This window comes from Vulpes vulpes, chromosome 15 (genome assembly GCF_048418805.1).
Source record: "Vulpes vulpes isolate BD-2025 chromosome 15, VulVul3, whole genome shotgun sequence".
NCBI classification, from domain to species: Eukaryota; Metazoa; Chordata; class Mammalia; order Carnivora; family Canidae; genus Vulpes; species Vulpes vulpes.
The window spans coordinates 54,834,370-54,850,048 of NC_132794.1; the positions used below are offsets into that span (position 1 = coordinate 54,834,370).

Consider the following 15,679-nt stretch of genomic DNA (forward strand, 5'->3'; position numbering starts at 1 on the left):
TTTTTGTGTGTGGTGTAAGATAAGGGTCCAATTTATTCTTTTATGTATGGATATCATTTTCCCAAAACCATTTGTTGATAAGAGTATTCTTTCCCCATTGTGTATTCTTGGCAACCTTTGCAAAGATCATTTGACCATTTATGCAGAGGTTTCTCTCTGGGTCTCTATTCCATTCCATTGGTCTATATGTCTGTCTTTATGCCAGTACCATACTGGTTTGATTACTCTAGCTTTTAAATCAGTAAGTGTGATGTCTCCAGCTTTGTTTTTCTTTCTCAAGATTGTTTTGGCTATTCAGGGTTCTCTGTAGTTCCAAATGAATACTAAGATTATACTTCTATTTTTATAAAAAATGCTCTGAGAATTTTTATGGAGATTGCATTGAATTTGTAGATTACTTTGGGTAATATAGAGATTTTAACAATATTAAATTTTCTAATCAATGAACATGGGATGTCTTTCCATTTGTGTCTTCTTTAATTGCTCTCAGCAGTGTTTTACAGTTTTAGTGTATAAGTCTTTTGCCTTCTTGGTTACACTTATTCTTAAGTATTTTATTCTTTTTGATGGTATTGTAAATGAGATTGTTTTCCTTACTTCATTTTCAGATTGTTCATTATTATTATTATATACAAATGCAACTGATCTTTATATATTCACTTTCTGAATTGTTCATTGTCATAACAAGTTTTTTTGTGTAATCTTTAGGATTTTCTAACATATAAGATTATATCATCTGAGGACATTATTTTACTTCTTTCTTTCCAATTTGGATGCCTTTTATTTCTTTATCTTGCCTAATTTCCCTGGCTACTACTTCCAGTACTATGTTGAACAAAAGTGGTGAGGGGAAAAACTTTGTTTTTCACTGTGGGTATGGTATTAGCTCTAGGCGTTATACATATGGCCTTTGCCATGCTAAGGTAATTTCCTTCTACTCTTAGCTTGTTGATTGGGGTGTTTTTTATCATGAAGGTGTGTTGAGTTTTGTCAAATGCTTTTTGTTCATCTATTGAGATGACCATATGATTTTTATCAATCATTTTGTTCATGTAGCGTGCCACATAGATTGATTTTCTTTGTTGAACCTTCCTGGCAATCCAGGGATAAATTCTACTTGGTCACAGTGTATGATCCTTTAATGAACTGTTGAATGCGGTTTGCTAATTTTTTGTTAAGGATTTTTGTATATATGTCCATCAGACATACTGCCCTTTTTTTTTTCTTATAGTGTCTTTTTCTAGTTTTGTTATATGGGTAATGCAGGCCTCATAAAGTGAGTTTGTAAGTATTTTTTCCTCTTCATTTTTTTAATAAAGATTTTATCTATTTATTTGAGAGCGAGAGAGAATGCACAAGAGCACAGGTGGGTGGAGGAGCAGAGGAAGAGGGAGAAGCAGACTCCTCTCTGAGCAAGGTACCCAACTCTGGCCACTGGATCCCAGGACCTAGAGATCATGACCTGAGTAGAAGGCAGAGGCTTAACCAACTGAGCCACTCAGGCACCCCTCCTCTTTTTTTTTTTTTTTTTGAATATTTAAGAAGTAAATTAATTAATTCTTTAAATGTTTGAAAGAATTTACCAGTGAAACCATCTGGTCATGGACTTTTTTATTGGACAGTTTTTGATTGGTGATCCAGTCTCCTTATTAGTAATTTGTTCAGATTTTCTATTTCTTCATGATTCAATCTTGGTAGGTTGTAAATTTTTAGGAATTTATCCATTTCTTCTGGGTTATCCAACTTGTTGGCATACAATTGTTCTTAATAATCTCTGGTAATCATTTAATTTAATATAATCAATTAATTTGGCATCAGTTGTAATGTCTCTTATTTCCTTTCTGATTTTATTTGAGTCTTCCCTCTTGCTTTCTTAGCAACCTAGCTAAAGGTTTGTCAGTTTTGTGTATCTTTTCAAAATATCAAGTTGTAGTTTGTGGATTTTTCCTATTATATTTCTACTCTTTCATTTATTTCTGCTGTAATATGAAATATTTCCTTCCTTTTGCTAACTTTGGATTTAGTTTGCTCTTTTTATAGTTCCTTGAGGTGTAAAGTTAGATTGTTTATTTGAGATCTTTCCTTTTTTTCAGAGTAGGTATTTATCACCATCAACTTCCTTCATATTGCTTCTGCTGCATCCCATAGTTTTGGTATGTTGTGTTGTTTTCAGATTTTTTCTAATTTCCCTTTGATTTCTTCTTTGAAACTAGTTGTTCAAGAGTGTGTTGTTTTATTCCACCTATTTATGAATTTTCTTTCTGCTATTATTTTCTAGTTTCATTCCATTGTGATAAGAAAAGATACTTGGTATGATTTCACTCTTCTCAAATCTCCTAAGACTTGTTTTGTGACCTAACATGTGATCCATCCAAGTATTTGTGATCTAACGTGTGAATGCTCTGAGTATGCTTGAGAGGAATGTATATTCTGCTGCAGTTGGGTGGAATGTTCTGTATATGTTTCTTAGGTCCATTTGGTCTACACCGTTGTTCAAATCCTTCTGACTGGACATTCATTCAATCCATTATTGAAAGTGGGGCATTGAGATCTCCCACTATTATGGGATTATTATTTCTCCCTTCAGTTCTGTCAATGTTTGTCATATATTTGGGTACTCTGATGTTGGGTGCATATACATTTATAATTATTATATCTCCCTGGTAAATTGATCCTTTTATCATTATATAATGTCCTTCTATGTCTCTTTTGACAGTTTTTGACTTGAAGTCTATTTTGTCTGATACAAGTATGGCCATCTCTGCTCTCTTTTGGTTACCATTTGAATGGAATATCTTTGTCCATCCTTTTACTTTCAGCCTATATGTGTCCTTCAATCTAAAGTGAGTCTCTTCTAGACAGCATATAGTCGGATCTTGCTTTTTATTTATTCAACTGTTCTATATTCTTTGGCTGGGGAGCCTAATCCATTAACATTTAAACTAATTATTAATAGGGAAGAACTATTACCATTTTGTTAACTGGTTTTTGTCCAGGATCATCTCGTCTATAGGCATTTTCTGCCTAGCCATACATTTTTTTTTATTGGCTTAATACTATTCTTCTGCTCTGTCTGTCCTTGTACTTCCTTCCCTATGCTCTAAATGTACCCCTTTTAAAATGTTGCTGTCTCTCAAGGTTCATCTTACATGTCAGACCCTGCAAGAAGCCTTTAGTTTGCCTCAACCAGAGCACTCCTTTATCCTGAGAAACACCATAATACTTTGGTTGAACCATTCCCATGTCATTCTTGGATTTTTCTTAATTATTCTTAATTATTCAAGTTTCTGTTTTACGAAATTATAAGCTATAAGCACTCTGATAGCAATGAAAATGTATGTAATATTGGACAACGGTCAACTGTGAAGTAGGTATTCATTGTACTTCCATGTAGTAGGTATTCATTTAGTTTACTGAATTGAATTGAGAAGGGGCAGAAAGTGCTGTCCTCTACTTAATACTCCAGGGTGACTCCCTCCCAAATGCCTCCACTAGCAATTAGTGAGCACTTCCTAATCTAGGTGGAGGGTTCAAGAGAAAGGAAACCCTTAGCTTTATCGTGCTTCAATATCAGGGTTTGGACCAATCATTCAGAATAATCTTAATTAGAACATTCTTTGAAAACCATAGTAAGAGGTCAGTGATACCTTCCCTTCAGGATCCACCAGAAGAAGATGCTTTGCCTGGCCTCCCTGTAGTCCACTTAGCACATACTGGCCAGGAGATGTTGCACTCTCTCGAACCAGAAAGTCCCCATCTTTCACCAAGAGGCTCTCTGCTGCCTTTCGGCTCAGCTTGCCATGGTAGCAGTCTTCACTCCGCAGCTGCTGCTTAACATGTGGCAAAGAATGTGAGCTGGCAGGCTGGGCCGTGGCACCAGGCTGAACAGTTTCTGGTGCTTCTAGAGTCCAAACATAAATAGAGACATCACCAAGTTACCTCCTCATTCATTCATTCATTCATTCAGCACATACAATTTGAGGCCCTACTGTGTGCCATGCACTGTTTAAATGATGCTGCTTCTGGAACAAATGGGGTTTTTGTTTCTAGAACTTCCAACAGGCTTTAATTTTAATGGTCCAAACATTGCCTTTGGCTTCTGTTACCAGGAAAAGCTTCCCCAGGTGCAGTTTTCTTTTCAGATGAGAAATGGAACTGACCCATGAAAACTGCTTTCATAACTGCAGAAAGAAGCACTTTATGTCCTAGGGGCTGTATGTTAAAGAGAAAGAGGCTTATGCAGTACCTGGATCGCAGATAACTTCTAAAAACATTCCCAAACTCTGAAAAATGCCTTCAGTAACTTTACACTATGCCTGTTTTTAGTAATTAGCTTTTTTCTTTCAAACCAAATTACTAATGTGCTTCAGAGATGCTTCTTACCAAAAACTCCAAAGCTATGCTGAACCTCACAGCATAGCTATTAAATGGCCTCCTATTTAAATGGCCAATCTGGTGTTTGTGTCATTCACCTGCATGAACAAAGCAGAGTTCATCTGGTAAAAGAAGGCAAAACATCAGGGAGGCCCTGGTCTGAGGCAGCTCCCCACAGTTCTGCAAAATAAATATCATCTAGAGTCAAGTGAGGATGAAGAGGTATATCCAGGTGGCACTTAATTATATTATTGATATTCAGAGTGATAATAATTATTCTATAGTTCCCACTTATTAAGTATGATAGGCACTGCTCAATGCTCTCTATATATTATCTTGTTTGGTTCTCAAAACAGGGCAGGCAAGGAAATGGATTTTAAAAAGACTAAATGAAAAAAAAAAATAAATAAATAAAATAAAAAGACTAAATGACTTACCCAAAGTCACACTGCTAATATGTTGTAAATCTATATGAAATAAGATCTATTTGACTCCAAAGCCCAAGTTCTTAATCACCATGCTCAAAGACCATTGCCTTGAATGTGAAAATCTTTCAGTTTTCGAAATTGGCCTAGCCATTCTACTTCCATAGTACCTACAACGGTCCCTACCAGAGAGCAAGGTTATCTGGATCATATACAGCAGAAGTAATAACATAAAATTCTTAGGTCTGAAGATATGTTCTTTTTTTTTTTTAATTTATTTATGACAGTCACACAGAGAGAGAGAGAGAGAGGCAGAGACACAGGCAGAGGGAGAAGCAGGCTCCATGCACCGGGAGCCCAACGTGGGATTCGATCCCGGGTCTCCAGGATCGCGCCCTGGGCCAAAGGCAGGCGCCAAACCACTGCGTCACCCAGGGATCCCTGAAGATATGTTCTATATGGTAAATTTACTAGGAAAGTCACCACAGAAATCAGGCTTTGTCTTTTTAAATGCAAAGGATCTTTTACATAGAAACTAGCTTTCATCTTTATAAATGCAAAGGTGTGTTTCCATGTCCTTATGCAAGGGCATAAGAAATCCTCTTAACTCTAAGTTTTATGACTTATATGTGATAATCTCATGAAGTCATGTGTATCATATATATTATACATAAAATAGGCAACCAGGGCATTGTAGACATAACCCAATTCCCCTGTTAATATGTAATAGTTTTGTCTCTACTTAGGCACTTCCCTCTGCATGACACAATTATGATGCAGCACTCACAAATATATATTTTTGAAAATATCTTTAGTCTATATTTAATGGCTGAAAATATTCTCTCCACAAACAACCAGATCTATCTACTGTTGCCAGAAAAAGGCTGAAGAAACGTGTCCAGATTTGATGAATAATAAATGAAGTTGGCCTTAGTGCTGCTTGCTTGCAGGCATAAAAAAAGAACTCAGAGAAGCAGCCATCTACATGTTTGTGTAAGTAAAAGGGAAAGTGTATGAGTGGAAGAAAGATGCATGCATGCGTGTGTGCACACACATCATAATGCATGATGGCTTCCAGTTTATTCTGAGATAAGGGTGGAGAGCTTTTGGACAAGGACAAAACAAAAGAAAAACAGACATTATATCATCTTGAAAAGAGGCAACAGATCACAGGCCAGTCTGAGGTTATGGACAATATTTTCCTAACACAGTTTCCCAAATTAGCACAAGAACAATATACACTGTACTGGGACATTTTAATCATCTAAATATTTGCCGAAAATCTAATTTTCCTAAAAGCAGAATATCTGACAGATTTTTTAAAAATTTTGTTTTAATTTTTAAAGTTATGCATGCTGCTTTTTAATATCTGGGAAACACAGAAAAACAAAGAAAATGAACCACTAGTGGTCCCATCACCAAATACAACTACTCTTTAACATTGTGGTGCATTACCTATTATCGACTGCTTCCTTACATAATGTTAACTTTGAGAAAGATAATCATAATTTAAATCTAGTTATTTAAAGTTGCCCTACAAAATTTAATAAGCTATTGATGTTATATAATTAATAACATATTTTTTCAGAAGTAGCAAAGGTTAAGGAAGCAACAAGAAAGGCCACTTTATATTTAATAGAGACCTAAAAAGAAAGTGATAGGAATCATGGAAGAAAGTAATCATGTTATCTTGGAGTTCCCATAGCAACTGAAGACATTTATTGCTCATGATCAGAAATTCAGGTAAGCACAAGATAGATATGAATATCTACACCCATAAACATCTGATCAAATAAAGAGGGCATATGGCTTAAGGGAGAAAAAAAATCTAACATGCAAAATTAAACAACTGTAAGTAACCCCAATGACAAAGAATGAGACACTTAAAGAAACCAATGTGAACTGGGAAGACAGCATAATAATGCATTCAATTTTTTTTAAGGATTTCATTTATTTATTTACAAGAGACACAGAGAGAGAGAGTCAGAGACATAGTCTGAGGGAGAAGCAGACTCCCTGTAGGGAGCCCGATGCAGGACTTGTTTTGGGACCCCAGGATCAGGCCCGGAGCCGAAGGCAGACACTCAACCGCTGAGCCACCCAGGCATCCCGATGCATTCGATTTTTAAAAAGCACATGCAATTGGGTATTTTGGAGTAGTAATGACTATTATATTAGCAAAGACTGAAAAAAAATCAGATGTTCATCAATAAGGGAATGGATATATAAACTATGATGTACTTATACAATATAATACTATAAAACAATAGAAAATAACAAAGGTTTGTTCATCCAACATAGGAGGACCTAAATATGTAAAGCAAATATTAAGAGATTTGAAGGGAGAAACAGCAGCACAGTAGTAGTAAGGAACTTCAATATCCCATTTTCAATAGATAGGTCATCCAGACAGAAAATCAGTAAGGAAACATTGGATGTAAACTATACATTAGACTAGATTGACTCAACAGACATCCACAAAACATTTTATCCAAAACCAATAGACGCACATTCTTCTCAAGTGCACATGGGACATTTTCCAGGATAGATCATATGTTAGGCCAAAACAAGTCAATAAATTTTAAAAGAATGAAATCATATCAAGCATCTTTTCTGACCACAAGGATATGAAACTAGAAATGAATTACAAGAAGAAAACTAAGAAATTCACAAATATGTGAAAATTAAACAGCATGATACTGAACAACAAATGGGTCCAAGAATAAATCAAAAGATAAGTCAGAAAATATCTTGAATACCACATACCAAAATACTACATATCAAAACTTGTGGGATGCTATCAAAGGCAGTTCTAAGAGGGAAGTTCAAAGCAACTAACACCTATATTAAGAAAAAAGAGAGATCTCAAATAAACAACCTAACTTTACACCTCAAGGCTACCCTGAAATAAATAAACTAAGCCCAAACATAATAGAAGAAAAAAATATCAAAGAATAAATGAAATAGAGAATAATGAATAAATTAAATAGAGAGTAAAAAGACAACACAAAATAGTCAATAAAACTAAATAAACAGAATAAGCAAACTTTTAGCTAGACTTACCAAGAAAGGAGTGACTCAAATAAAATTATAAATGAAAGGGGAGACATTACAAGTGACACCGCACAAAGGATCATAAGAGACTACTCTGAACAATTATATGCCAATAAACTGGATAACCTAGAAAAATGGATAAATTCCTAAAAACATAAAAACTATCAAGACTAAATAATGAAGAAATAGAAAATCTGAACAAGTGAATTAGTAGTAAGGAGACTGAATCACCAATCAAAAACCTCCCAGCAAAGAAAAGTCCAGAACATGATGGCTTCACAGGTGAATTCTACCAAACAGTTAAAGAGAAAGTAATTCCAATCTTTCAAACAGTCTTTTTTTTTTTATTTTATTTTTATTTATTTATGATAGTCACAGAGAGAGAAAGAGAGAGAGGCAGAGACATAGGCAGAGGGAGAAGCAGGCTCCATGCACCGGAAGCCCGATGTGGGATTCGATCCCGGGTCTCCAGGATTGCGCCCTGGGCCAAAGGCAGGTGCCAAACCGCTGCACCACCCAGGGATCCCGCAACTATAGTTAACAATAGTGTGTTGCATATTTAAAAGTTCCTAAGAGAGTAAATCTTAAAAGTTCTCAACATAAGAAATTTTGTAACTATGTGAGGTGATGAATGGATACCACACTAAAGTTAGTGTGTTAATCATTTTGCAATATATACATATATCAAATCACTAGTACAATGTTATATGTCAATTATATTTCAATAAAACTGGAAAAAAGAAAATAACAAAGGATATTACATGCTAATTTGTAAATCTCTAAAATGGAAGAGTGAAATAAGCAAGTATAGAAGGAGGTTATCATAACTTCTAAGGGGGTATAACTTTTATTTCTTTTTAAAGGAGATAGATAGGGGCACCTGGGTGGTTCAGTGGTTGAGCATCTGCCTTTAGTTCAGGGCATGATCCTAGGGTCCTGAGATAGAGTCCCACATGGGGCTCCCTGCATGGAGCCTGCTTCTCCCTCTGCCTATGTCTCTGCCTCTGTGTGTGTGTGTGTGTGTGTGTGTGTGTCTCTCATGAATAAATAAATAAAATCTTTAAAAAAAAATAAAGGAGATAGATGATAGGTTGATAGGTAGGTAGATAGATGGGTGGATGGATATGCATAAGTATGCAGATAGATACTTAACTATTCATTAACATTCTGGTAGTAATCAGAAGAAACTGCTAATATGTAGGGAGTTGAATACAGTATTAAAGCTTGAGAAGGGACATTTTATTTTATTTTAAATACCATATTTATTATTTGGATTTTTTTCCATGAGTACTTGTGTTACTTTTGTTTTTGTTTTTTTTGTTTTTTGTTTTTAATTAATTAATTATTTATTTATTTATGATAGTCACAGAGAGAGAGAGAGGCAGAGACACAGGCGGAGGGAGAAGCAGGCTCCATGCACCGGGAGCCTAATGTGGGATTCGATCCCAGGTCTCCAGGATCGCGCCCTGGGCCAAAGGCAGGCGCCAAACCGCTGCGCCACCCAGGGATCCCCTTGTGTTACTTTTGAATTAGAAAAAAAAACCCTGTTTATAGAATAAAAAATGTATACAAATATCAGGATAGGCACATAACTAAAGACAAAATCGGAAGATTAAATTTGTGAGAAAAGTGTTGGGGCTGGCGGGCAACTCTCAGTTTTCTGTTGTGGGAAGAAAAGCCTACGCTTTTGTTCCCCCACGACATGTTAAAAACGACTCCATTTCTGATTTGAAAGGACTGAGAGTAGTCAGTTCTCTTCATTGAGAGTTTTATTTTACAAAGTTGCTATGAATGCTGATTTAGTGAAAACTGAAACACCATCCACAGGAGAAATGCAGGGTTAGTTTTCTCTGAGCCTCAGGACACAGCAAGTTCCTGAGTCGATCAATATATAACCTTGTTTTATGTGTATTTCTATTTAAAGTTACCTTATTTCATATACATTGTTGATTCAAGAACACTGAACTTAAAAGCCAACACATGCCTGAATGAAGCTTATCTAATATGTGGATGTGGATTTTCTCTGTAAGGTACATCACAATCTTCTGCACTTACGAGCGATATATGGCACTTCAGCACAACACTTGGAGATGATATTAATGAGCAAAATCAGCAGCAAATAGCACAAAAACTCAAAGTACATGGCAATAAATGGACTGCAGAAGGTACTTGTTTATAACAGAAGAGACGGAACAAGAAGGCAGAGCATGACCCTACTTTCACCTTAGCTGGAAATGGGTGCATTGGGCAACTCGAATTTTTTGTTGCTCTGTGCACATCTACGTATGACCACAGAAGTTCCACATGAGTGTTTTGGTGTTACAAACTAATATTAGCAAGTAAACAAATTCTCAAATATGGAATCCATGAAGTATGAGAACTGACTGCATACCGTTTATCAATATGGAATCTTGGGCATATAAAAATTATAGAACAGGAATTTATTTGCATTATTGAGGGGAAAAACACATTCACCTCTGTAGAGTGTCTAAAACGTTGTTAGAAAAAGATATTAACAAAAAAAATGTCAATAATAGGGCAGCCTGGGTGGCTCAGTGGTTTAGTGCCGCCTTCAGTCCAGGGTGTGATCCTGGAGACCTGGGACTGAGTCCCACATTGGGCTCCCTACATGGAGCCTGCTTCTGCCTCTGCTTATGTGTCTGCCTCTCTCCCTCTCTCTCTCTCTCTCTCTCCCATGAATAAATAAAATAAAATCTTTTTAAAAATGTCAATAATAAGTGAAAGTTCGAGATAGTACCCAGAGAAAAATTATCTGTAATATAAAGGAAGAATTATATGCCTATTAAGATATATTATAAAGCCATACTAGTTAATATACTGGTAATAGAACAGGGAAGTAGGGCAATAGAAAAAGTATAATAAAGGCCTAGAAACAGATTCACATACAAAGAAAGAATCTAGTCTAGTGGAGAGTGATATTAGAGAAAGAGGAGATTATTTAGTCAATGGTGTTTGCAAAACTGGATCACTTACATAGGCAAAATTAAGTTAGACCCTCTACTTCACAGAAAATATAAAGTTCATGAGAAATAAATATGTAACTGTGGAAATAAAACTACAAAGACAGTGGAAGAAAATATAGTACAAGCTAGATAAAGAAGAGAAAATTTAATCGATAGTGGAAGGAAAGCACAGAAAAGGTAAAAATGGAAATCAATGAAACAGAAAATAGAAAATAACAGACAAAATGAAACCAAAACCTGGGTCCTTTAGAAAGATCAATTAAATTAATAAATCTCAAAGAACACAGATCAATAAGAGAGAACACAGAAATTATATCAATAACAGGAAAGAAAGAAGGCATCCTTCGGGCAATGAGGATAATAAAAGAACATTGTGGGCAATTTCATGAGGAATTGACTCTAAGCAAATAAAGGAGAATCCTAAAAAAAAAAGAAAAAAAAAAAGGAGAATCCTACTAAGTTTTTAAGGAAATTACATTGCCAATGAATCATAATTTCTCCTTGTCTATGGCTTTTGGGCCTCCAAAGCAACTCCAATTTATCAAGTCCCCACCCACAGAAAATAGGCTATAAATGTGGTGAAGCCCCTAAAAAGGGCACTTTCTCCAACATTAACTTTGGATGTGTACACAAAGGATAATGGCAGGAACAACCCAGAGGACAGTCGAGGCCCACAGATAACAATGGACAAAGAAATTCCTCTCATAAAGCTGGACCAGAGTCCAAGCAAATCATTTTCTCCACTTCCAGCTCAAGGAGTCTTCACAATTACCGCACTACGGGATTTGGTAATTGCTATGTACCAGTGACCCCTGTGTGTCTTGCAAGCTTCTCTTTTGTGAACATAGGTTTTTTATTATGGTAATCTTATCCCTCTTTTCACTACTAAATTTGGTTGTGGAAGGCGACAGACAACTTAGCAAATAATAAAAAAACAATAAGAATAATAAGAATTCCCATCCAATCCTGACTGAAAGGACTTTACATTATCCAGATGTCATGAACTTTAAGCTACATGCCCTAGCCGTTTTTTAAATTTATTTTTAAATGTAAATTTAATTAATTAACATATAATGTATTATTGGTTCAGAAGTAGAGGTCAGTGATTCATCAGTCTTATATAATGCCCAGTGCTCATTATATCACATGTCCTCCTTAATGCCCATCACCCAGTTACTTCTTCCCTTACCCCCTCCCCTCCATCAACCCTCCTCAGTTTCCCATGATTAAGAATCTCTTATAGTTTGTCTCCCTCTCTGATTTCATCCTGTTTTATATTTTCCTCTCTTCCTCTATAGATCATCTGTTTTGTTTCTTAAATTCCATATATGAGTGAGGTCATAGGATAATTGTCTTTCTCTGATTCACTTATTTCATTTAGCATAATATCTTCTAGTTCATCCACGTCATTGCAAATGTCAAGATTTCACTTTTTTTGATGGCTGATCCCTTCCTGATAGGGATCCCAATAAAGACCCTGCATGCCAAAGCCCCATCTCAGTGTTTGCTTCCAGAGAACCCAATCAGGTTGTTTGGGTGCCAAGGCTGATTTTGGAAAGCTTGCAAGACAATGGCTCACTTGTCCCATGGCTGGCAACCAGGACCTTTGTTTCTCAGTTTAGGAGTTAAGGTGGTCTGGTAAAGCCCAGGCTCACCAAAATCTGCTAAATTTCATCTTGTCATTGCTCATACTAACTGGAAAGTTGCCCTTGGCAGTCTGGAGAGGCATTCTCATCTAGCAAAAGGACTTTCTGAATGATTGGATCTCCATCTTTGGAGTGAACCAGGTTTGGCTCACCCAAATTTGAACCCAATACACTTTAATATTTTATAAAAAGCATTTTTGGGTTTACTTGTTTTTTAATTGGCTGTAGGCTTTTGATTTGCTTTGATTTTACTTATTTATGTTCCTGTTTATACATTTACCTCTGGAAGCAATTTAGTAGGAAAATGATGTTTGTCTTACTGTATTTTACTCACAGTATCCTAAAGAAAGGAGCCACTTTATTTTAGTACCATATAGATGACTTACCAAGGAATTTTGAAATGAATAAAATTAAAACCATCACTAAACAGAGCCAAATAATAGTCACTGTTCCTCATGCAAACCAACAAATTCAAAATTATCTCCTGGTTTAGATAGTCCTTCCTTCAGCAAAAGCACACAGCAGAAACTAAAAGTTGGGAGCCAATTTAAAGTGTCTGAAAAGATTATTCAAAATCAAAGTCCCAAAACCTCGAAATTCATAACACTTCACAATTAACTGTGGTATAATATTGAGGTGAGAAACAATCCTTTTCATTCCCTAAAAATGAGGCCACTGAAACAGCCTTCCTGAAACTGAAAGACAGTATAGTGAGTTGAACAGCAGCACCCAAAAGGATATGTTCAAGTCCCGATCCATAGTCCCCATCAATGTGTCTTCATTTGGTAAAAGGGCTTTTGCAGGTATAATTAAGTTAAGGATCTCGAGATGAGATCTTCCTGGATTTAGAGCCCACCTAGAAGAGGAAGGTATTGTCCTAGAAAAAGGAGGGAGAAGTTTGGAGACATAGAGGTGAAGGCCATGTGAAGACTGAGGCAGAGATTGATATGTTGACAAGCCAAAGAACACCAAGAATTGCTAATAGTGACCAGAAGCTGGGAAAGAGGCATGGAACAGATCCTCCTCCAGAGTCTCTAGAGGGAACCACTCCAAAACTGTGAGAAAATAAATTTCTGTTGCTTGAAGACACTCAGTTTGTGGTAACTTGTTACAGTAGCCACAGGAAATTCATACAGATAGTGAGCAGTGACTTACTTTCACGGTGCCATGGGCTCCCCAACACGTGAGCTGAGCTTTGATTTGGGGCAGAGCCAAGTGTACTTTGAAAAGCCTGTGTGTTTATGTAGCAGGGATCATTGAAGAAATCCACTCGACATGTGTGCTTCATTAATGAGGCATCTCGATGGGACTGCACTCCTCTCTCCTGTGCATTACCTGTAATGATTAATGATCAACATATGTCTTACTTTGTAAACAATAAGTAAAATCATGTTTGAGTCTAGAACTGATAGGAAAGGAAGAGCCACTCCCCTCCTATACATATTTGAGTACTGACTTCTAGACCTGTAAAAACAAGATACACACCAGGCTTTCAGGGAAAGCACCCTCTCCTTGGCCTCCCAGACCCTCCCCGCCCATCCCTCAGCTGACCTACTGCTTCAACACCAGGTAGGAAACAAACTAGGAAGACCCAAGAGAGGAGCAGCCAGAGAAAAAAAGACAGCCGACTGTCCAGCAAACATCACAAACCCACACATAACACTGCTCAGGGCTGTGGTCCAGGAATCAAGAAAACACATATGTCATACAGAACATGAATATCTATTATTTAAACTGCTTTAAAAAAAAGATTTTGTTTGAGAGAGATATGCAAACAGTGGGGAGGAACAGAGAGGGAGACACACAGGCCAACTTGGGGCTCAATCCTTGACCTGAGTTGAAACCAAGAGTTCGATGCTTAACCCACTGAGCCACTCAGGCACCCTACCTTTTTTTAGAGAGAGCATGTGCACATGGGGCATGAGTGGGCAGGGGAGGTGCAGAGGGAGAGGGAGAGAGAACATCTTAAACAGGCTCCACATCCAGCCCAATGTGGGGCTCAATCTCACCACCCTGAGATTATGACCTGAGCCAAAATCAAGAGTTGGATGTTGAACCAGCTGAGACACTCAGGTGTCCCTAAACTGTTTTTCAAAACCTTATTACTTAAATTATTAAGAATGGAAAGTCTGTCTTCTCTCTATGCCCAAAGTTTTGTTTTGCCAAGCTCAGCCTCTAACCAACTGTTGATGTTTATTCTGGAATTTAATGGAAAGACCTCACCCCTTAGGTTATCACCTTCTTCCCTCTTACCCTGTTCCCTTCTCTTCCATTCTGTTCTATACACTGTGGCCAAAATGATCTTTTTTTTGAAAACCTAGTCATATTTTTCAGCGGCTTAAAAAACTCTTTACTGCCTCCCATTCCTCTTTGGATAAAGCTCAAACTTTTTTTGTCTTTTTTTAAAGATGTTATTTATTTATTCATGAGAGACACAGAAAGAGAGGCAGAGACATAGGCAGAGGGAGAAGCAGGCTCCCCGTGGGAAGCCCGATGTGGAACTCGATCCCAGGACCCCAGGATCACACCCTGAGCCAAAGGCAGATGCTCAACCACTAGGCCACCCAGGAGGTGTCCCAAAGCTCAAACTTTTCAACAAGCCCCAAGTTCTGGTTCCATCTACCCAGCTTCCCTTGCAACTCCATGTTCCTCAGTCACTTTGCCCTTCTGGAAGAATAATCTCCACTGTAAGGCCATTTTCTCTGATTGCCAGGCTCTTCCCACACTCTTCAGGTGTCAGTATAAGCATCTCTTTTCTCAGTAGAGCCTTCTCTGACCTTCTTAGACTACACCAAGTCTCTCTGCTTTGCTAGAAGTTTCTTCTTCACCTTTGAAGTCCATATCACAAGAAAAATTAATTCTATTATGTCATTTTGTTTAATGCCATCTAGACTGCATGTTCCGTGAATGTAGAGATCTTTTCTTCTAGCACATGCCTGGCACATACTTATGACAACAAAGTGTTACTGAATGGATGGGTAATAGCACCATATTTCAGTACCTGATGTCAGGAAATATTTTGTACCATCCAGATGGTTCTGTCCTCAGAATGTCAGGATAGATGGAACATTTATATTTTTGGCCATATGTGCTATCATGAAGCTGCCCTGAAGTAATGACATTCACATTCCATTGTCTTATCATAAAGCATCAGTCAACATCAGTCCTTTTATTGTTTCAGTCATTAAACCCCTTT

The 15,679-nt window shown here is 37.1% G+C and overlaps 1 protein-coding gene across 1 annotated transcript in view; it reads right to left on the reverse strand.

The window, feature by feature from the left end:
• Window positions 1-15,679, reverse strand: part of SHC4 (SHC adaptor protein 4) — a 127,925-nt gene that overhangs the window by 5,648 nt on the left and 106,598 nt on the right. Inside the window, exons 10-11 of the mRNA XM_025998674.2 lie at window positions 13,639-13,818; window positions 3,648-3,901 (exon numbers count right to left, since the gene is read on the reverse strand). Of these exons, the coding sequence (XP_025854459.1) occupies window positions 3,648-3,901; window positions 13,639-13,818 (434 nt within the window). The remainder of the gene's footprint in view (window positions 1-3,647; window positions 3,902-13,638; window positions 13,819-15,679) is intronic.